Source organism: Tyto alba, unplaced genomic scaffold (genome assembly GCF_018691265.1).
Source record: "Tyto alba isolate M040663 unplaced genomic scaffold, T.alba_DEE_v4.0 Super-Scaffold_20, whole genome shotgun sequence".
Classification (NCBI taxonomy): Eukaryota; Metazoa; Chordata; class Aves; order Strigiformes; family Tytonidae; genus Tyto; species Tyto alba.
The window spans coordinates 10,193,472-10,214,147 of record NW_024881283.1 but is presented as its reverse complement, the minus strand read 5'-3'; the positions used below and the strand labels follow the sequence as shown (position 1 = coordinate 10,214,147).

The window sequence follows — 20,676 nt, the reverse complement described above, 5'->3', positions numbered from 1 at the left end:
TGGCTCTGGCAGCGCGGGGCTCGACCCGCACAGCCCTCCCCAAAGGCTGCCCAGGGTGCCTCAGTGCCAGGGGGTCACTGGCGGGGACGGTCCAGGCACCCCAAGGCCTCAGTCCCCTCTCACAGGTCACAAACGCGGCTGCTTTTGGGGAGCTGGAGGAGCTGCGTCACTCCTGACCCGCACGGTCACCGTCGGGGTTTGTGGGTTTGAAGGTGTTTCATTTGTCACTCCTCTTGGCTGTGGAAAAAGCCAGCAGCAGGAGAAGGACAAATCAAATTACAAGCCAGCTAATGAAAATAATGGGGACTAAAGCACTTTTGGAGGCTGCTTGGTTAGATTCCTATTTCCGTGTGTCACTGGATTTAAATGGTGATGTTTATAGCCCTCGAGAAGCAGCCATTTGATTGCCCTTTGTGATTAGCTGCAACTCAATTGACCGTGAATTTCTTGCTCGTGCAGACCTGAGCCTTTGGCAGGGGAGAGGTGGCCAGCTCTGAGCCGGGCTCCAGCCCTGTGGCTGCTCCCACCCCCATTGTTCGAGCACCCAAAACCTCCTTGGCCCCTCAGGGGCCTGGCCCTTGCAGCTTGTCCCAGGGTAAAACGGGTGGGGGGTGCTGAGGGTCCTGCAGAGCACAGCTGAGCTGTTGTATTTGTATAGAGGGAGCAAGCAGGGGATCTCTTGGGAGGGTTTTGCCCCATTTCTGTGCAATGAGCTGGCCACTCCAACCGCGAGCAGATGTCAGCCTCTGCCTGGGCTAACAGCCTCTGTTTGCAACTATTGACTCTGAGTAAATAATCTCCAGATATATTTTTTTCCCGATAAAAGCTGATTTTTTTCTATTATTGCCAGGGTTGTTTATTAGAGCAGAAAAATAATAGCACTGTGCTTGCAGCCTGATTGCCGGGAAGTGTCGGAAGTTGGCCGTGCAGCCCTGGCAGCTGGGATCAGACGTGCTGCTCGGCACCGCGGTCACGGGGGGAGGCATGAAAATCCCCCTGCCCAGCTGGTTTGATGAGGGGCAGCATTGAAGGAAAATTTCTTTTCAGCAATGGCAGAGGGAGAAGATGCTCTGCACATCTGAGCTCTGGAGCGTCTCGGCAAAAAAGAGGGGGAATTTCCAGGTGTGTCAGGGGATGAGGGGCTGGCGCGGGGCTCGGCTGTCGGACATGGGGAGGTTCGTCTGCTGCAGACACCTGAGCAACAGAGACATTAATTTAGGGACACGCAAGTTTTCCGTGGTCCCGTGGAAGATCTCTCCTCTCGCCCACCCACCCGAAGGACCGCTCTCCCGTGCTGGGGCTGCAGCCCCCTGCCACCCTTTTGGCATCTTGCAGATTAGAGAGGAATAACAGCGCGCAGCTCTCTGCCCCTCTCACCTCGTCCTCCCTCTCCCCACGCCCATCGGGGACTCCCCAGATCCCTGCAACACAGAAAATTAATCCTCCTGCCTCATTAATCACAGTAACGTGTCAGGAACCTTGTTCAAGGTCAGCCTCTCGGACCCCTGTAATCAATTCTCACCGATTTGCAGCCTCCTCGCTGGGCAGGAGCTGGTGGCAGCGGCAGCACGTGGTGGGGACGAGCACCGTGGACACCCCTGGGGACTGGGTGACCGGAGCCCGCGGACACAGGAGGGTCCCGGTCGGGCCCCCCCTCCCCAGGGCAGCTCCGTGCTGGCAGCCTGGGCTCCCCGTGTCCCCCCGTGTCCCCCTGTGCTGCTGTCCCAAGCCGAGGGTCTCCTCCCCACCACCTCTGCCTGCCTGCGGGGCGGGGAGCCCTCTGCTCCCTCCCTGTTGCTGACGGCTGAACAAGGTGGTTGGTTTGAATTAATCATGTTGGGCAGCAATTAAACAGCTCACCTTATCCATTAGAGACTGCAGTAGATTTTGCACTGAGATCTTGCATCTTGACTGGCAATATTTTATTTTTTCAGGGAATGAAACGAAGAAAGGGAAAATCTCTTTGGGGAGGCCGGTTCTTGCTGACAGCTGAGCTGATACAAGCTGGTAATGTACTTTATTCTGCTTAATAGCAATGATCTGCCCAGCAGGGATTAAACCAGAGGCGCTGATAACACGCCTGAGCACCGGAGGCAGCTGACAACCCCCCGGCACTTCACGTGGGGAGCGGTGGGAGAGCGCCGCTGGTCCATGGGGCTCCCCCGGCCCTGCTGCCCCAGGGTGCAGGGGGGTCCCGCTGTCCCCCGCCCCACATCACACTCAGAGCCCGGCGGGAGCTTCTGCAGCCAGGGTGAGGAATGGAGCCGCTTCACACGTCTGCTGTGCCAGGATCTGCTCTGCCCCGGGTGGCCGCAGAGCCAGCGGTGCCTCCAGGCACAGGGGGTCCGTGCTGCGGTGCTGGGAAGGGTCCGGATCCGTCCCTGCCTGTCACCCCCAGTGGGACCTGTGGATCGTGACTCGAGCTGCCCAAGGGCTCTGGCCGTGCCAGTGGGCTGCCGGCCAGTGCCATCGGTCCCCGTCCCACGCGCTGCAATCCAGGAAAAGCCCCGCGGCCGCTTCCCCTTTCTGCCTTCCCCCTGGCCAGGCAGCCCTGGGAACGGGGGGGTGGGGGGCTCTTGTGCCAGGAGCTGGGAGCCCACTGCCCAGCCGCTCACCCCAAAACGTGACATGTCCAGACTGCAAGCACCCACCCTCCCTCCAAACTGTGCTCCCCAATCTGTCCCGCACCATGGCCCCGTGTCACCGCCTGCCTCCGCGCTGCCACAGCCTCATCCCGCGGGACCCTCCCTCACCCCGCAGCCTGGCAGCCCCCTCCCCACGCACCCTCCTGCCCCGGCCCCTCCGCCGGGCTGCCTGGGCCCCGTGGCTCTGGCTGTGGGTGCTCTGCAGGGATGGCACCCTGCCTCCTGTCCCCCTGTCCCATCCCAGGGCCGGGATCTGTGGGCTTGTGAGAGTGACTCAGAGCCAAAGGGGAACCGAGAGCGCTGTTGTGGGGGCACGTCAGCTCCATCCCCAATCTTGGGAGAGGGCCGCTGCCCCGGCAGACTGGTGTGCTTGCAGCCTCTGCGGGGACAAACCCTTTCCCTGGGGAGCATGGGCGAGCCCAGGGGCAGGTGTGTGCTGGGGTGGGATGCACAGTCCCCTCCGCACACCAGGACGTGGGGTCCCACCACATGCACCCCACAGCAGGGCCCCGCCGGCGGGCGCGGGGAGGGCAGCGCTTGTTTGTGTCCAGCTCTGCCTGCCCTCCGGTTCCCACGGTGATGCCCACGTTGCCATGGCTACCTGCGGATATTCCTGCTCCAGATGGTAAACAGCCTGCAAGCCACGCGCTTCCGTCCCAGAATACTGGGGGGGGTTGCTACACCCCAGGGAAATGTTGCAAGGGCAGCTCCCCCACCCCAGGCCAGCGGCTGTGGGAATCGGCCCCACGCCCCAGTCCGGAGCGCTGTGACCCCGCACAGCCCCCGTGAGCAGCCTGGCCCGCCCCGGGCAGAGGGCTGGGGCCCTGGGCAGCGGAGATTTGGGGGGGGGGAAACCCTTTTGCTCAGACTGTCAGGGCTGCAAGGTGGCTGGCCATCTCCCTCCAGCCAGCGGCCCAGATCTGTGGGAGGTGATGCTCGGAGCGCATCTCCCCCAGGCTGCTCTCCCGGGGACACCGGGGGGGGGGGGGGGGGCTGTGCTGACCCCCCAGTTGTTTGCAGCATGGGGTTGCGTGAGCGCTGAGTAACACGGCGCTGGAGGAGAAACGTGTGCTACAAATCCCGTAGTAAACAGCTGTTTGCACAACAGCCGCCTCCGTTGCGAAGGCTGCGAGTGCGTGGCGGGTTGAGCAATCCTCTGTTTACCCCCGCACCCCGGTCCCCTCCCACGGGCCGTGGGGATCCCCGGCCAGGGCTGCAGTGCCAGCCTGGCACGGGTGGGCAGCCCAGCAGTGAGCCCCCCCGGGGCGTCTGGGCAGGGCCCTGGGCAAGGAGCTGCTGGAAAAACCCGGGTTAATGGTTGGCACGGGGAGGTACCAGTGGGAAGGTCGGGTCTCAGGGTGCCCTTGGGGCACCTCACGGGTCCCCCACTCTGGGGCGAGCTGGACTCATGGTGTGAGCAGGGACAGCTTGGGTGAAATGGCTTCGTGGGGCAGCTCCCCCAGCTTTAGGGGATGGCCCATGCTCGGCTGCAAGCCGAGAGGGACCAGGGTGGGGGGCTGGCTGGCACGTCCCAGGAGAGGGCTGAAGCTTAGAAGGATGAGGATGCGGGGATGAGCCCAGTCCCCGCGGTGGGTGCCCGGCGAGGACACCAGAGCGGGCTGGGGGATGCGAGCTGTGCCCAGGCAGCACCACCCTGCGCTGGCAACCACGGCTGGGGCTGCCTCCTGCCCTCCGGGTCCCACGTCCCCCAGCCCAGACCCGTGGCCCCAGGTGAGCCGCAGCGAGGAGCCGGCCGTGCCACATCCCGGCTGCGGGAGCGGGCAGGGCGGGAGGCCGGGTGCTGCTCCCCGCCACTGGATGGGTGCGTGCCGCTGGGCTTTCCTTCCTGCGGCGAGCGAGGCGGTCGCAGCCTTCAGGGAAGTGTTTTGTAATCACCTTCTTCAGAGAGTCACAGCAATTAACGGCACTGGTTTTGAGGAACTAACGGTGAAAGCAGCATGTTAGCGAACGGACTGAGCACGGCGAGCTGCCGGGAGCCGGAGGCCGGCGCTCGGAGCGGGTGGTGAGCGGCGGCCGGACGCACCAGGCGCGGAGGAGAGGTCGAGATGGAGGCGAGGTAGGGGTGGCAGCGAGGTAGGGGTGGGCAGCATGGTGCTTGGGTCCGGCTGAGCGCCTCCTCTGTGGCTGCTCTGCCCTGTCCCCTGCTTGGGACAGCCACATGTGCTGGGTGCTCGGGGGGGCTGCTCCCCCATTTCCCACACTGGAGTCCTTTGCCTGCCTCTGGAGGTCAGCTCGGTGGGGGAGAGGAGCTGTGGGCACCCAGAGCCGGGGCAGCATGGGCAGCCCCTCCTGGGGCAAGTCCCTGGCACTGCCAAGGCCACGGCTGGGACCAGCCCGGGGCAGAGGATGAACCGGTGGCCGGGCAGGGCAGGGGCAGCCGCCGCTCCCCGGGCTGGTCCCAGCAGCTGGAGGGGCCAGCACGGGGGGTGCAGGCAGGACCCCGCAGCTCCGGCCAGCCCGCTGCGCTGCCGTCCACTCATTTCCCTCTTTCGTGTTATCAGCTCCGCCGCCCCAAGCCCCGGCGCTAACCCTCCCTGAAACCGCAAATCTCTGCCGGTCAGAGGCTGAAGATACCTGAGATAAAATCAGCCTCTGCCTGCGGCCAGACACAGGGTGTCAGAGCGCGGGATGGGGGTGCACGGGGCTGAGAGCTGGTGTCGGGCTGTGCCCGAGGGGCCCTGCCGGAACGCCTCACCTATGCGCAGGGGTGGAGGTGTCAGCGCTGCGGAAGGGCTGTGGGGGGGTGGGAGATGCTACCTCTGACAGCAAAAGGACGTTTTGCTCCAGGAAGCACCGGTGCCGGTGGCAGCACGGCTCCTGCAGCCCCGCTGGTCACAGCCCCTTCCCGACCCGCCAGCACAAGCTGCTCTCTCCATTCCAGGTGATGCCAAAGGCACGGAGGAGACCATGGCCAGGCGCGGTGCCGGGACACCCTTCCTGCTGCGGCTCTCCCTGCTCCTGCTCCTCCGCCCGGGCGGTGAGTGGGGCCCGTCCCGAGCGGCCGGGGCCGCGGCAGGCTGGGCGGGCGGGCAGGATTGCCGGCGGCACGGCGGGCGCTGGCAGGATGGGGCCTGGCGGGTACCAGCAGACTTGCCCAACGCCCGGCTCTTCCTCCCCAGCGGCTGGGGGGCCCGTCTAAGGGAAGAGACACTCATCCCTCTGCGCTGTCTGGGCGCTGAGCTGAGCTGGCTTTGTCATGGCCATGCCTTGGATGTGACACATTCTTCCTGCCTGCAGGGACCCTGGGCTGTGCCTCCGTGGTCGTGGGCTCACCCGTTGTGCCCCTGGGCTCGGCCGTCACGGCATCCTGCACCATCCAGAGCAAGCTCTGCCGCGGCTTGGAGCAGGGGAAGGTCCGGATCACCTGGATGCTGGACAACGAGCCCGTGGCCGGGAGCCAGCGCCGGGGCCCGGGAGGCACGGAGGTGTCCAACCTCACCCTGCCCCAGTTCAACCGCACGCAGGCCAAGCTGTGGTGCTGGGTGGAGTGGAACAGGACCAAGCAGCGCGTCGGCATGGCCGAGATCCGGGCGGGCTGTAAGTCTCCTGCCGCCGCGGGTCACCCGCGTGCGCGCACGTGCACTTCAGAGAGGCACAACCTGGCACCGGGGTTCACACGTCTCCTCCCCGAGATGCGTCCAAGCTCCCTGAGCGAGCCGGGCAAAGCCGCTGTGGCGGGAGCAGCAGCCAGGGCCGATGGCAGATGGAGGCTGTTTCGGGGCTGTGGGCAGGCTGCAGGCCAGGGGAGGTCTGGGGAGCAGTGGCGCGGCCGCGGGGCTCTGTGCAGCCGGGCTGGGTGCTTCGCTCAGGCTCTTCCCCCGCCGCCCTCTCCCAGACCCGCCTGCGAAGCCCTTCAACCTCAGCTGCATCCTGAACCTCAGCGACTACGGGCTGACGTGCCAGTGGGATCCAGGAGCCGACAGCCACCTCCCCACCAGCATCGCGCTGAAGTGTGCCGGGTAAGCCCTGGGGGGGTGACACGGTCCCCAGTGCCCTGTCCCCAGGCCACCTCTCCTGGCCTTCACCCCTCGCCAAACCACATGGCAACCCTCGTCCTCTGCCGAGGGGCCCCTGAGCCCTCTCTCGCTGCCGCAGGAGCAGAGCCCAGGCGGTGACGGGCTGCACCCCGCAAGGCGGCCGCAGCCGCTGCACGGTGCCACGTCGGCTGCTCCAGCTCTACCGGCAAATGGAGATCTGGGTGTCTGCCACCAACGCCCTGGGCATGGCCGAGTCGGAGCATCTCTGCATCGACCCCATGGACGTCGGTGAGTGATGGCCGGAGCCACCGCGCAGGGGCCAGGGGCCAGGGAAGCTCAGCAGCGGGGAGAGGGGGGTGACAGAGCAGCATTAAAGCACATTGGGCTTTTAGGTCGTATCTTACGGGCAGCTTTCCCATGATAAATGGCTTGCCGGGATGAAGAGGTGCCAAAGCATTACAGACTGAGCAGCGTGTGCTGGTGGGTTATGAGCCACCAGTTGACCTGCCGCACTCTACAACTCTCTCCCGCAATTGATTACCCATTTATTCGGGAAGTCTATTAATAATACATCCAGCTCCTATAAACTATTTATAAAAGGAACCTTCCCAGACGGTGTGACTCGTCCGTCCTGCTCTGGACCTGGGGAAGGGCTGCCCATGAACCAGCTGCTGGGCTCTCACCCCTGGGCAGACCCAAACGTGGGGTTTTCCTGGCCACAAACCAGACCTCGGGTCCCAGGGGATGTGTTATTTCTGCGTAGGCGCTAACCCTGCCTGGAACCCAGGCTGCAGAGCAGTGCCAGCGCTGTGCTCCCGAGCACCACCCCGTGTCCCAGGCAGGGGCACACACCAGCTCCCATCCCCTCCCACGAGCCATTCTCCTAAATGTCTGGGGGTGTTTTCTCCTCGCCCCTCGCCTCGGGCAGGTCAGCACCTCCACCGCAGCTCGTGGCACTAACAACAGCTGCACGCACAGCCCAACACGGCCCCTCTCCAGCTCTCTCCCCTGCTCCTCCTCCAGCCAAGCTGGACCCCCCGGCCCTGCAGAGCATCCAGTCCATCCCCTTCCAGACCGACTGCGTCACCCTGGCCTGGGAGGTGGCCCCCAGCAACGCGCACATGGAGCTGCAGTGCGAGCTGCGCTACCGGGCGCCCGAGGACCCTGCCTGGGCTCTGGTGAGTGAGCAGGGGCTGGGACCCTCCGAGCTCTGCCAGGTTTCCTGCAATGGGAGCGGCGGGTCCCCACGTGGGAAGGGGGATGGCAAGGTGCCCCCCCGCACGCCCTGCGCAGCACCCACCCCGGGGCCGGCCCCTGCTCGAGGCAGGAGCCCACACAGCCCTCACTCCAGCCGCCAGCAGGTCACCAACATCGTCGGCCAGGCCGGCACCACGCAGCGCTGCGGCTTCCTCTTCGGCACACAGTACCACTTCCAGATGCGGTGCCGGCGGAGCTCGGCGCGGGGCTACTGGAGCGAGTGGAGCGCGGGCAGGAACTACACCACCCATGAGAAGGGTGGGTGCGGAGTCACTCAGGGAGCGGGGGGACGTCCCCTCTGCCCGGCCAGGCGGCCCAGCCGCGGTGGCGTGGCCGTGCTCGCCCCTCTCAGCTCCCCACTCTCCCACCACAGCCCCCACGGGGAAGCTGGATGTGTGGTGGAGCGCTCGGCCGGCCGGGACGGGTGGGTGGAAGGAGCTGCAGCTGCGCTGGAAGGTGAGCATGGGTGGGCGGTGGGGACAGGGGGGCTGCTGGGGGGACCGAGCATCCCCCCTGGGGAGACTCAGCATCCCCCTTGGGGACTGAGCATCCCCCCTGGGGACTCAGCATCCCCCTGGGGACTCAGCATCCCCCTTGGGGACTGAGCATCCCCCCTGGGGACTCAGCATCCCCCCTGGGGACTCAGCATTCCCCTTGGGGACTGAGCATCCCCCCTGGGGACTCAGCATCCCCCTGGGGACCGAGCATCCCCCCTGGGGACTCAGCATTCCCCTTGGGGACTGAGCATCCCCCCTGGGGACTCAGCATCCCCCTGGGGACCGAGCATCCCCCCTGGGGACTCAGCATCCCCCTGGGGACTCAGCATCCCCCTTGGGGACTGAGCATCCCCCCTGGGGACTGAGCATCCCCCTGGGGACTGAGCATCCCCCCTGGGGACCAAGCATCCCCCTGGCGACTCAGCATCCTCCGTGGGGACTGAGCATCCTCTGTGGGGACTGAGAATTCCCCTGGGGACCGAGCATCCCCCCTGGGGACCGAGCATCCCCACACACCCTGTCTGCGCGCAGGCCCCGCGGCCGCAGGAGGCGAATGGGCGAGTGCTGGGGTACCGTGTCACCCTGAGCCCCAGGAGGAGGGGCAGGGACCCCCCCACTGCCTGCAACACCACCCACACCCAGTGCAACTTCTCCGTGCCGGCGGGGACTAGGAGGGTCTATCTCTCAGCCTACAATGCCGCCGGCGAGTCGGCAGCGACCGAGGTCATGCTCCTGGAGCGGAAAGGTGGGGATGGAGCAAACCTGTCTGAAACCTCCGCACGTCTCCCCTGAGGCTCTGCACCCCCCCCTCCCCAGCAGCTCCCAATCTCTCAAAGTGGGTGCTGCTCCCTCACCCCACTGCCGGGGGGGGTGGGGGTGCCTCCCTGGGTGTGTGACCAGGGGGCTCCCGAGCAGGCTGCCTGCGGGGTGCAAAGCCAGGAGCAGGGCCGGCACCTGGGCTGTGGGGGCGAGGTGGCACGGATGCCTCCCTCTCCCATCATCCCGGCTGGATGTCCCCACGCAGGTCAGCCCCTGGCAGGGCTCCGGGCCGTGCCTGGGGGTGAGCGCAGCCTCTGGGTGTACTGGGAGGCCCCGCCGACCCCCCCGGCCGCCTACGTGCTGGAGTGGCAGCGGGTGTCCTCGGAGCCCAACCGCTGCAGCGCCTGCTGGCAGATGGAGCGTGACGGGGCTGCCACCGCAGCCCTCATCCGGGGTAAGCCGGGGGGTCCCTGACCCCCTCATCAGCGGGGCGGGGGGCAGGGGGGGTACCAAGGGGCTGGCACCCCTCCTGACTGCCCCAGGACCAAACCCTGCCCCGAGCCCACTCCACACCCTCCCTCCTTCCTCTGGAGCCAGTCCCAGTTGGGCTGGTGCTGTGGGGCAGGCGTGGGGCAGCCAGGGCCCCCCGGCCCCCCCCTCTGCTCTCCGTTGCAGATGGCATAGAGCCGTTCCAGCGGTACAACATCTCCGTGTACCCCCTCTACAAGGATGCCGTAGGGGTGCCCGTCCACACCGCAGCCTACTCCAAGCAGAAGGGTACGTGTGCTGCCAGCAGCCGCCCGGGGGGCCCTGGGGGGGCTCGCCCCACACCACCAACCCTTTGCCTTTCAAAAAGGGTACCCTCACATACCCCCAATTCAGGGGCTGTGCAGAAGAGCTCAGCCCCCCGGGCTGGATCTTGGCTGACCCCTGAAGGTGCTCTCAGCGGGACAGAGCCCCACGGGGGCACAGCCTGGCGTCCACACCTGGGGAGTGGGACTGGGCTGCTCAGTTCATCCCCCCCAGCAGTCCCCGACCCCGCGGCACAGCGCCCGCTTGCTTGTCCTGCTCCGTTTCAGCACCGTCCTACGCCCCAAAGCTCCACCTGAAGAGCATCAGCAAGTCCGAGGCCGAGCTGTGCTGGGAGCCGGTGCCAGTTGAGATGCAGAACGGCTTTATCACCAGTTACACCATTTTCTGGGCCAACAGCACCACGGAAGTGTCCAGTGAGTCCTGTCGGCATCACCGCCGGCCCTGCCCATCCCTCCTCCACGGGTTGGGTGGGACATCAGCACGCCGTGCCCCTGTCAGAGAGGTCCCATACGGGACCCCCAGCCAGCAGAGACCCCGGGGGCCCCGCAGGTGAGGGGCACCGGCCACGCAGCCCCCGCCACGCCGGCAGCCCCCGCGTTCCCCCAGGCGCTGCCGTGAATCCCTCCCTCGGCTCCTTTCTCATCCGGGAGCTGAAGCCGTCGACCCTGTACAAAGTGCACATCATGGCATCCACGGCCGCCGGCGGCACCAACGGCACCAGCCTGACGCTGGTGACCACGGTGCTAGGTGAGGGGACGCAGCCACCCCGGGGGGGTTAGGGATGGGAGGGGACCCCCCCCTCCAGACCCCGAGTCCTGCACCCTTCCCCCTGTGACCCTCTCCCCCTGCCCGCTTTCCAGATGACATCGAAATCCAGTTCCTCTTCCTGACCCTGGGGCTGACCTTTGTCTTGCTCTTACTTTTGCTCATCTGCTTCCAGAAGAACGGGCGGTGAGTACCGAGACCCGCCGCGGGGTGGGCTGCCCTGGGAGTCCCCGTCCCCTGCAGTGGCCCCAGCCACAGCCCTGCCGGGGACGCGGGGAGGGATGGCATCCCGCCGTCAGCTCAGCGGGAGCAAGGCCAGCCCCGCGGCCACCGGTTTCAGGCCCCCCTCACTGAGACCCCTCGTCCTGTGGCTACCAGGGTGAAGCAGCAGTTTTGGCCCAGCGTCCCCGACCCCGCCAACAGCAGCCTGGGCAAGTGGGTCCCGGCAGAGCTCCAGCAGGTGAGACCCGGAGGGCGCGGCACCCGGGCCGGGGAACCTGGGCGCTGGGAGTTTGCCCGGTGTGGTGCCGGGCAGGCAGAAGCCGTGACCGCGCACCGTTCCTCCAGGAGCCTCTGCAGGTCCCCGGCGCCAGGGAGCCCGGCTTGGCGACCATTTCCACCGTCACGGTGCTGGAAAGGGCGGCAGGGAAGCAGCCGTCCCTCCGGGGCAAGGAGCTCACCACGGAGCCCGTCGTGCCCCAGCCCTACGTGCGGCAGGAGGGCCCCGGCACACCGGGCCGGGGCTGGGCCGCAGCAGCGGGGAGCGGGGAGCCCGTCCAGTACGCGCGGGTGTCGGTGTCGGGCGGCGGGTACAAGGGCCAGCAGCACGTCCCGCCGCCCCTCAACCTGCGCTCCGGCTCGGCGCAGCCCCTGCTCCTCGACCCCAGCCCCAAACCCTACGAGAACCTCTGGTTCCACGCGGCCGCCCCCCACGCCTGCCCGGGGGACGGGGGCTACCCCGAGGAGCTGCCCGCCACCTTCCCCTTGCTGCAGGGCCTCCGCATCGGCGGGGCCGAGGAGCTCCACGACTGCCGGGTGTTTTAGCGCCGGGGGCCGGGCAGCGCTAAATCCAGCCCCAGGCTTCGCCCCGCGGCCTGCGGGGGGCCCGGCCCGGGGCCGCCCAACGGGGCTCCCTCAGCCGGTGCTGTGTGCGTCCCCTCCCCTCCCCTCTCCTCTACCCTACCCTCCCCTCCCCTCTCCCCTCCCGCAATAAACGGGGACGCGCTGAGAACGGCCCCGGGCGCCTGTAGCGGCGGGGGGACCCGGGGCTGCGGGGGGAGCGCCCCCCCACTCCCCGCCCGCCCATCGATGCGCTCGGGCCGCCGCGCCTGGGTAAGATGGCGGCGCATGCCCGCCCATCGACGCGCTCGGCGCTCGGGCCGCCGCGCCTGGGTAAGATGGCGGCGCCCGTGCCGGCGGGGCCGTGAGGGCAGCGCGATGCTGGCGCTGCGGACGGCGCTGGGCCGCTGCCTGGCGGGGCCGGGCCGAGCCGGGGCCGCCGCTCTGGGGAGCGCCCGAGGCGGCGACAGGGCCGGTGAGACGGGCGGGGGGGGGTGTCCGGCTGCGGTGGAAGTGGGGCCTGGAGGCAGGCCGGGGGCCGAGGACAGGGGTGGGGGAGCGTGGGGCGGGACGGGGGGGGAAGGAGCCGGAGGCGGCCCTGAGAGGGGACGGGGCGTCCGCGGGGTGCTGCTGGGCAGGCAGCGCCCCTCACAGCACCGGGGGTGGCGGGGCTGAGCCCCCCCGCAGCCTGGGCCGAGGGCTTGGGGCTGAGCCCCCCCGCAGCCTGGGCCGAGGGCTTGGGGCTGAGCCCCCCCGCAGCCTGGGCCGAGGGCTTGGGGCTGAGCCCCCCCGCAGCCTGGGCCGAGGGCTTGGGGCTGAGCCCCCCCGCAGCCTGGGCCGAGGGCTTGGGGCTGAGCCCCCCCGCAGCCTGGGCCGAGGGCTTGGGGCTGAGCCCCCCCGCAGCCTGGGCCGAGGGCTTGGGGCTGAGCCCCCCCGCAGCCTGGGCCGAGGGCTTGGGGCTGAGCCCCCCCGCAGCCTGGGCCGAGGGCTTGGGGCTGAGCCCCCCCGCAGCCTGGGCCGAGGGCTTGGGGCTGAGCCCCCCCGCAGCCTGGGCCGAGGGCTTGGGGCTGAGCCCCCCCGCAGCCTGGGCCGAGGGCTTGGGGCTGAGCCCCCCCGCAGCCTGGGCCGAGGGCTTGGGGCTGCCCCCCGACCCAGCCCGGCGCACGGCGGGGACCGGCTGGGGCAGCTCCCAAGCCGCAGGTCTCTCAGCGAAGCGGCGGGGAGCTGGGCCGAGGCGCGGGGCTGGAACCCCACGCGGCTCCCGCACTTGCTGCGACCACCCCGTCCGCGTGGGACGGAGCAGAGAGCCCTGTGCCCGCCGCCCGAGCCGGCAGGCCGCCCACGGCCCCGCTGCCCCACGCAGCCGGAGCTGAGCTCCCGTGCCCCACGCAGCCGGAGCTGAGCTCCCGTGCTTCTCGGCCGGGCCTGCTGGCAGGCGGGTACGTGGGCCTGCAAATGCTGTACTTGAAAACATGCTTGAGGCGCAGGCGGATCATCCAAAGCAGGTATTGATTGGAGTAGCAGGGGCCTTGAAAGAGCAGTTGGAAGAGTTTGTTCTTGAAAAGTCAAAGAGCGGCTCGGTTCAGGCTGGTGATGAATATTCTCATCTGTAATGAGCTGTGCTGGTCAAAGGTTGTCTCTAGGTCTCGCTGCCTCTGCGCTCTGCCACTGGGGCAGCCTGGCTAACTCACATGCAAAATTAAATTAGTTCAAACCCTGTAAATGAATGCAGTTCAGCTGTGGAGCCCTTGCACTCCCTGCTCGGTGTCTGTAATCTCTTCCCACTGCTCTGCTCTTTGCATCATTTGGGTTCGCATCACCCTGAAGCAGCACAGCTTCACCCGTTTGCTTTAGCACCCATGTGAGACCCACACTGAACTGTTCCACACTCCTTCTGGACAAATGACATGGCTGGCTGCTGATCACTTTGGAGTCTAAGGACTCTGACCGGTTTCCGAGTACAGATTGAGCAGTATTTAGTGTGTACATAGCTAAAAAAGGGCACACAAGTCTGATAAATCTTTGTTTTCTTTCATCAAGCTTGCAGTCCCTTTATTCTGACAGCCAGATGTTATGCCGTACCTGCAAGAAGAAAGAGGAAAGGTATGTCAGGAATAATGGGACCACATGGCAAAATGTTTTACTATTAACATTATCAGAGTTATACCCTAATGCAGCAGGAAGAGAGGGTATTTGGAGAAATTAGTGGTTTTCACATTAAAGATGCAAAGCCCATCGTGAAAAGAGAGAGCGGTTATGATCCCTGTTGCAGGATTCTGCAATCCTGCAGCTTCTTCATGGGTAATTACAAGGGTGAGGGAGCCAGACTCTTCTTGGTAGTGCCAAACAATTTAATGAGGGGCAGTGGTCCCAAGTAGCAGCTTGGAGATATTCCAGCTGGATACAAAAGGAAGGACTCACTGGGAAGGCTGTGCAGCGTGGGAACACGCTTCACAGAGGGGTTGTGGAATGTCCATCTTCAGGTTTTCAAGGCTTGCTAGACAAAGAAATGATGGCAGTCCCACTTTAAAGGGAAGATTGGACTGAAACTTCATAAGGTCCTGTTGGCAATCTTTTTGTGGTTCTGTGCTCCTAGAAATAATTCCTTACAAGCTCAAAAGTTACTCAGAAAATTTAGAAGTCAAGGCAATCCCAGGCACAGATCCAGGCTGGGCGAGGAGTGGCTGGAGAGCAGCCCCAAGGAGAGGGACTTGGGGGGGTTGGTGGGGGGAAAACTGCCCGTGAGGCAGCACCGTGCGCTCGCAGCCCAGAACCCACCCGTGCCCTGGGCTGCAGCCAGAGCAGGGGGGGCAGCAGGGCCAGGGGGGGGATTCTCCCCCTCTGCTCCGCTCTGGGGAGACCCCCCTGCAGTGCTGGGGCCAGCTCGGGGGCCCCCAACAGCAGAAGGACCCGGAGCTGCTCGAGCGGGGCCAGAGGAGGCCACGGAGATGCTGGGGGGGCTGGAGCAGCTCCCCTGGGGGGCCGGGCTGAGAGAGTTGGGGGGGTTCAGCCTGGAGAAGAGAAGGCTCTGGGGAGCCCTTCGAGCGGCCTTCCGGGGCTTAAAGGGGGGACAGGAGAGGGGGGGAGGGACTCTGGGTCAGGGGGTGTGGGGATAGGACGAGGGGTGATGGTTTAAACTGGAAGAGGGGAGATTTAGGTGAGATCTAAGGCAGAAATTGTTCCCTGTGCAGGGGGTGAGGTGCTGGCCCAGGGTGCCCAGAGCAGCTGTGGCTGCCCCCTCCCTGGAAGGGTTCAAGGCCAAGTTGGACGGGGCTGGGAGCCCCCTGGGCTGGGGGAAGGGGGTCCTGCCCGGGGCAGGGGGGTGGGACTGGATGGGCTTTAAGGTCCCTTCCAACCCAAACCAGTCTGTGATTATATGCAATTAGCAGTTATCATTAGCAAGAGATCACTGATCTTGGTGGGCTATATACCATGTTATAAATCCCAAGCTCTGAAGGCAAAAAACTGGACACCATTTTATTCACTCAGTTCCTACTATCTCAACTTGATCTCTTAAGTTCTTCTTATTTGGAGCTTACAGTCTATATTCTTTGCAACTTGTTTCCTCTGATCTAGTTTGCAAGCATGTTCAGGGCTCTGACTGTACTGCTCTTCCTCAAACGTTAATCTTCTCTTTGTAGACAGCCCCAGCCATTTGGATGATCTTCCTCCCACAATGCTGAAGAAAGATTATGCCGATGTCCCAGGAATAAATAGGTATGATACGGGGAAAGGGAATGACTATTCTCTTCAGAGATTTGTCTTATGCACACACAACCACGATACATGGAAGCTGTCATCTGCTCAGTAATTAATTAATGCTCTGGAGTCACTGTTGTGCAGTTTAGCACAAAAATTGCAAAGTTGTTTTGAAAGTCAAATTGGCAAAAGCAGTCAGAGGTTAGGGTTATCTAAGGGTTTTTTTACTTAATATAAGGTTAAGCGCTGGTTGCCCACACCTTCTGTGGACTTTGTAGTCCATAGAAAAAATAAATAATCTTGAAATAATAGAAATAACCATTTTAGAAATAATCTATGCCTGTCTTGAACTCAGGTGCTAGAGACTGTGTAGTTAAACAACTCAAAATGACTGGCTGCTTCTGAAATTTGGACCTGGAGTTTAGCATTTTTAGGTTTGATTCCAGAACTGCTCATGTGTGGTGCATAGAGAGCCCCCAGTGGCATACCCGAGACTTTCACAGCTCTTTGAAGGAGCAGGTCTTAAAATTAATTATTTTGTCCTTGCATACTTACTTGGGGGTTAATCTTCAGCACCCAGTTTGCATGTAATGTTTTTAGAATTGATAAGACTTCATCATCATTTGAAATAACTGTGCTTCCCACAGCAGCAAAACTACTCAATGCTTCTGTAATCTCAGCCATGATTTTTCTTAGGAATGCAAGAAACAGTTTATGGCTGACAGATTTGGGAGAGGAGGAGAGTTGCTGTAAATTTGTAGAGTAAATTCAAGTTGAGAAAAGTTAATATGTTCTGAAAAACTAAACTCATGTCTGTTGTTAAATATATTTTGTTTCTGGCTTACAAAGTAATCTGCAATCTCCTTGCAGTGTTGACGATGTAGTGAAAAGACTGTTGTCACTGGAGATGGCAAGCCAGGTTAGTTTCATTCTACTTGCATAAATCACTAGAAGATTTAGTGAGCACATTTGTGTAAGACTTTTGTAGATTGTTAAATGCCCTTCACTTGCTTTAAGTGTTGCTTGGTGACTGCAAATCTGCAGCTATTAAATACATGAGAGTGGTAAGTCTTGTACGCTCTTAAAATTTATCATGCACTCTTCTTTATGATAATAATTGCATACTAAAATGGGAGAAGAAAATATTCAGCAATCACAAGGGAGATGAGCTGTGTGATGTTACTGCTGATGGTTGGCCTGTGTTCTAGAAAATAGTACACTTTTACTACTTGTACGTCCAGAAAACAAAGTAAGCAAATCAGAAGGTAGCACAAAGATCTTGCCATTTCTTTCTGCTTACCACGTAAGCTTTAAAATATGCAAAAAGTAAAGGCTACTGCCATGTGGGATCAGCTTCAGTTCTCTCTTCCGTTGATGAGAGCAGCACCCGTCTGTAATCCTGGGCGGCAGCGTGTGCCTGCACTCTGGGTCTGAACAATGGCGATTCTGTGTTCTGCTGAGATCTTTGTGCTGCTTTGCTGCTGTCCTCTGAGCACTGTCCTGCAAGCAGCAGGTCCTTTTTTGCAGCACCTTTTACACATTTTTGTGATGGACACTGAGTAAAGCTATTAATTACAAACCTGGGCATTTGGGAAGAGACCTGGGGTGGCTCAGACCTTTAGCATTCCTGAGAAAGGGACGAGCTCTTTTCTGTTATCCACAGAAGGAGAAGATGAAAATAAAGATACAGCAGCTGGTGGAGAAGGTCAGGAGGTCTCCCGATGACAATGGGTCCTTTGAGGTGCAAGGTAAGTTGAAAAAGTAAAAGGATATTGTTGGCAGATGATACATCTCTGCTTTCATTCAGCTGTTCCCACCCCAGCACTTTGAGTTTCCTGTGTGGGTTAGGAGGGTCTCCTACAGGAGAGCACCCAAGAGGGAGGTAGCCTGCAGTGTGCCCCGGGGGGCCTGTTCAGGGTTTGGGAAGGTTGGGGCAGCAGCACAGACGCTTACCGGCAGGTGTCTGCGAGGGTGCTCCCAAATTCCTACTCCATATCCACCCTCCAGTGGCAGCATGTGCATTATTCTGCATGAAGTGCTTTATGACATGAAGCACTGCGCTGCATTCATTACCCAAATGAACTACTAGATTTAGCCACGGAACCCTAATTTTCCTCTGCATCAGAGAGCTCTGGCTGAAGCATAGTGTAGGGACAGTGCAGGGATGAAGGCCACGCTGCCGTCGACCCAGATGCACTCTTGTGTCATCTATAAAAGCCTTCAGTTTCTCACGCTGCTACCAGCACCTTTCTTCGAAGCCTGAAATCACAAGGAGCTGGCTGCTGCTCTCAGAAAGAACCTCTTAATTTGTGTCTGTTCCTCCAAAGATTAAACCAAGTGAAGTGAAATGAATGTAAAGACACCAGTGAGTACAAGAGGCATTTTACAGATAGACTCATACGATCTGTTGTTAAAATTTTAACCTCTAATTAAGCAGCTTCATAATAGGAATAGTTCTGACTCGGGTTATGTAGGTTATATTTTGTGGTTTGTTTTGCACTTATCCAGAGGTCTGTGTGGTAATATTTGCTGTGGTGCAGTGGGTACCCATAAGAACAGCCGTCCTCAATTGGCAATTTGAGGGGAATGCAAATTATTCTGTCTCACCTTGGAAAGCTGCTGCTCTCACACAGCTTCTTATGTCTGTTCTTTATAGTTGCTGTGTTGACTGCCAAGATACGCACTTACGAGGAACATCTTCAGAAGCATCCCAAGGTAACTATCAGTAATCTGAGCCCACACGTTTGAGACAGCAGCTGTTCAGGTTGTTTTCTCAGTTCAGAACAAAAGGATTTTAATTCTGGGGATTATGGCTTTCCTAAGAAGGTTTATAAAATAGTTGTTCTGTCGCGCCAGTCCAGGAAACTGCTGGCTCAGTCACAGCTACGTTCTCACTGAATGAAATGTGGAGTGTGTTCTTTTTTGTTAGTGGATTGCTGGAAATGGCTGAGCAGATACCTTTGAACGGAGCTTAGCTAAATTTATCCTTGCTGCAGATGTGGCTTCACCTCTTACTTTTCAGTGTAATTAATGTTATCACTTTGGCAGCTGCGTTCTTTCTTTGTTCTGCCTATGAAAACATCTAGTGGACAGGACTGTGTTTAATGTTGTAGTGACCACTTTCCTACCTAAAGCTGCCTGGGTTCAGAACCCAAATTCAAAACATCACAACTGTGAGTTTATGAACAAGATGTATTAAAGTTTTTTTCATTCAGTGCAAAAGGTGGGAAATGGATTAATCAACTGCATTTGAAAAAAGTGCGTAATTATTTGTTAATCATAAAAGCTTGAGGAGTAAAACAGAAAAGAACTAAGTTTTTATAAGAAGCCAGAAGTTGTACCAAATGTTTCGGCAGAAGAGACCTTTTGAAATGACTTGGATGAAGCCTGCTTTTTACACAGATTGCTTCTACAGGATACGGAAATTTCTCCCATGGGGGGATTGCCCTGAATGGCATGGCTCGAGCTATGCATATTTACTGCCAAAGAACAACCCAAATGGTCATACAGAGCCAAGTCACATTTTATTTCCAGATTTAATTTCTGGAAAAGCAAAGGTAAATGCTTCTGCGTTATTTCTGGAAGAATACATTTCAGGGGAAGCAGAGTTTTTAGCCATTAGACCTTCCCTACAGCCTTCGCCTCCAAGCCATTGCAGCTTTTGCCACCGCCTGAAACTGCACACAAGTTGAAAACAGTCCCCAGGGTTGGAGGAGGAAGGTGCAGACACAGAATGAAGAAAGCAATTTCAGTGAAAAGTAAATTAAGTCTTCTGAGATCTCCTTGTAGTGACCTAATGTGCTTGCAGTATCTGCCAAGAAAAATTGTTCTAAGATACTGTCCTTAACCTGATTGTTTCCTTTCAGCCGTAATCTGGTCTATTCTGAGTAATTTATTGGAATGGAAGTATAATCTGTCTGCAGCGTAGTGAATGTTAAGTCCTTTGCAGGATAAAAGTAACCGTCGTCGCATGCTGATGGATATAGATCGCCGGAAGAAACTCCTTGCGTATCTCCGCCGTGTCCGCTACGATATCTTTGAAAACACCTGCAAGCAGTTGGATATCACGTACACGCTGCCCCCTCCCTACTGCAGAAGGATCACCAAGCGCTGGCTTGTGAAGAAGGCTCTCTGTGTCAAGGTATGGAGCAATCCTGAGAGCACCATGTAGCTGGGATAGAAAAAAATCTTTCTACAGACGGGCACAATTAAGACGGTTAGAAAAGTCCTCTTAATCCATGCTTTGAATTTGGGGAGATGATGATAATGTCTGTAGAGAAATGCATAAGCTCGGCAAAGAGCTCCACGAAAGACAGTTACATAGTGGGCAGTGAGGCACGTGCTGGGCTTGAGAACTTCAGATTGTGCTGCCAGTTTGCTCAGAAATGTATGATTCAAAGCAGCTTCTCTTCAAAGCCTGGTATGGGAGCTAATTTGTGAGGCAGTGAAATCTGATGGCGGATTTGGAACAGAAATGTGGGTCTATCCACTGTGTACTCTCATTTGCTCTAAATACGTTGGTGTAACTCCTGTGTGCAATGTGTCTCGGTATCACCGAGCAGAATCAAAAAGCTGGACGTGCCTTCAGTCTGGAAGTACAAAATTTCAGTCCAGTGCAGTTATAACCAAAAGGCTGGGAAGCTCTAACGGAATTACTTCCCGTGGTACCCTGATAAACGGGGCAGGCTGGCGTCCCGGGGAGGTGCCCGGGAAGGCAGTGCCCGTGCTGCCCGGTGTGCCTCCCGGCCTCCGGCGGGACCCGGGCTCGGCGCAGCCCCACGCAGCGGTGGTGGAGCAGATCTGCTCACCAACCCGCAGCTTTGTCTCTCCCCTTCCCTCACCTTACGCTCCTCCCGCAGGTCTTTCAGGAGGTGCAGAAGCTGAAAGCACCAGAGAAGCTAAAGCAGAGGAGAGAGTGGCAGGCGAGGATGAGAGCCGCGAGGGAGAAGGAGGCGGCGGCGCAGTGCGAGGGGACGCCTGTGTAGCAGCACGTTGGGGCCGATGCGGCCGGTCGAACAATAAAGAACTACCTAAAGCCTCTTCGCTTGTGCGTGGTCCGCGCCACGGTGAGCGCCCGAAGTGCAACGAGTGGTTTAAGCGTTTTAGAAGCTGAATTTAAAGCCGAGGCGCCGGCCTGTGCTGTGAGCCGTTCCGTCTGTGTGAGAGGAGCAGCTGGGGGGACGC

General features: G+C 60.4%; 2 protein-coding genes across 10 annotated transcripts; both read left to right on the top strand.

Moving 5' to 3' along the window:
- Window positions 1-971: 971 nt before the first annotated feature.
- Window positions 972-12,061, top strand: CSF3R (colony stimulating factor 3 receptor). 6 transcript variants are annotated; one of them, XM_042793876.1, is made up of 18 exons: window positions 972-1,122; window positions 1,935-2,007; window positions 4,551-4,722; window positions 5,548-5,643; window positions 5,904-6,203; window positions 6,502-6,625; window positions 6,762-6,931; window positions 7,667-7,821; window positions 8,002-8,158; window positions 8,274-8,356; window positions 8,929-9,142; window positions 9,422-9,610; window positions 9,832-9,933; window positions 10,236-10,382; window positions 10,519-10,716; window positions 10,830-10,920; window positions 11,113-11,194; window positions 11,302-12,061. In XM_042793876.1, the coding sequence occupies exons 4-18, from the start codon at window positions 5,574-5,576 to the stop codon at window positions 11,776-11,778; spliced, it is 2,559 nt and encodes an 852-aa protein (XP_042649810.1). In that variant the 5' UTR covers window positions 972-1,122; window positions 1,935-2,007; window positions 4,551-4,722; window positions 5,548-5,573; the 3' UTR covers window positions 11,779-12,061. The 6 variants fall into 6 exon arrangements, with proteins under 6 accessions (XP_042649810.1, XP_042649813.1, XP_042649814.1 ...); XM_042793879.1 differs by having other exon boundaries at window positions 973-1,122; window positions 8,005-8,158; XM_042793880.1 differs by having other exon boundaries at window positions 974-1,122; window positions 10,576-10,716.
- Window positions 12,048-20,532, top strand: MRPS15 (mitochondrial ribosomal protein S15). 4 transcript variants are annotated; one of them, XM_042793884.1, is made up of 8 exons: window positions 12,048-12,066; window positions 13,834-13,896; window positions 15,435-15,510; window positions 16,363-16,411; window positions 17,156-17,240; window positions 18,149-18,207; window positions 19,442-19,633; window positions 20,352-20,532. In XM_042793884.1, exons 3-8 carry the CDS (start codon window positions 15,470-15,472, stop codon window positions 20,475-20,477), a joined length of 552 nt encoding a protein of 183 aa, XP_042649818.1. In that variant the 5' UTR covers window positions 12,048-12,066; window positions 13,834-13,896; window positions 15,435-15,469; the 3' UTR covers window positions 20,478-20,532. The 4 variants fall into 4 exon arrangements, with proteins under 4 accessions (XP_042649818.1, XP_042649817.1, XP_032854646.1 ...); XM_042793883.1 differs by lacking the exon at window positions 12,048-12,066 and adding an exon at window positions 12,094-12,268; XM_032998755.2 differs by lacking the exon at window positions 12,048-12,066 and adding an exon at window positions 12,467-13,232.
- Window positions 20,533-20,676: the final 144 nt, after the last annotated feature.

Bases quoted from the DNA above. Each gene is read 5' to 3' on its own strand.
- CSF3R (XM_042793876.1), top strand. From the start codon at position 5,574: ATGGCCAGGCGCGGTGCCGGGACACCCTTCCTGCTGCGGCTCTCCCTG. The intron at 7,822-8,001 runs GTGAGTGAGCAG...TCCAGCCGCCAG, and splicing joins AGGACCCTGCCTGGGCTCTG to CAGGTCACCAACATCGTCGG. The intron at 8,357-8,928 runs GTGAGCATGGGT...GTCTGCGCGCAG, and splicing joins AGCTGCAGCTGCGCTGGAAG to GCCCCGCGGCCGCAGGAGGC.
- MRPS15 (XM_042793883.1), top strand. From the start codon at position 12,172: ATGCTGGCGCTGCGGACGGCGCTGGGCCGCTGCCTGGCGGGGCCGGGC. The intron at 15,511-16,362 runs GTATGATACGGG...ATCTCCTTGCAG, and splicing joins GATGTCCCAGGAATAAATAG to TGTTGACGATGTAGTGAAAA. The intron at 17,241-18,148 runs GTAAGTTGAAAA...TGTTCTTTATAG, and splicing joins TGGGTCCTTTGAGGTGCAAG to TTGCTGTGTTGACTGCCAAG.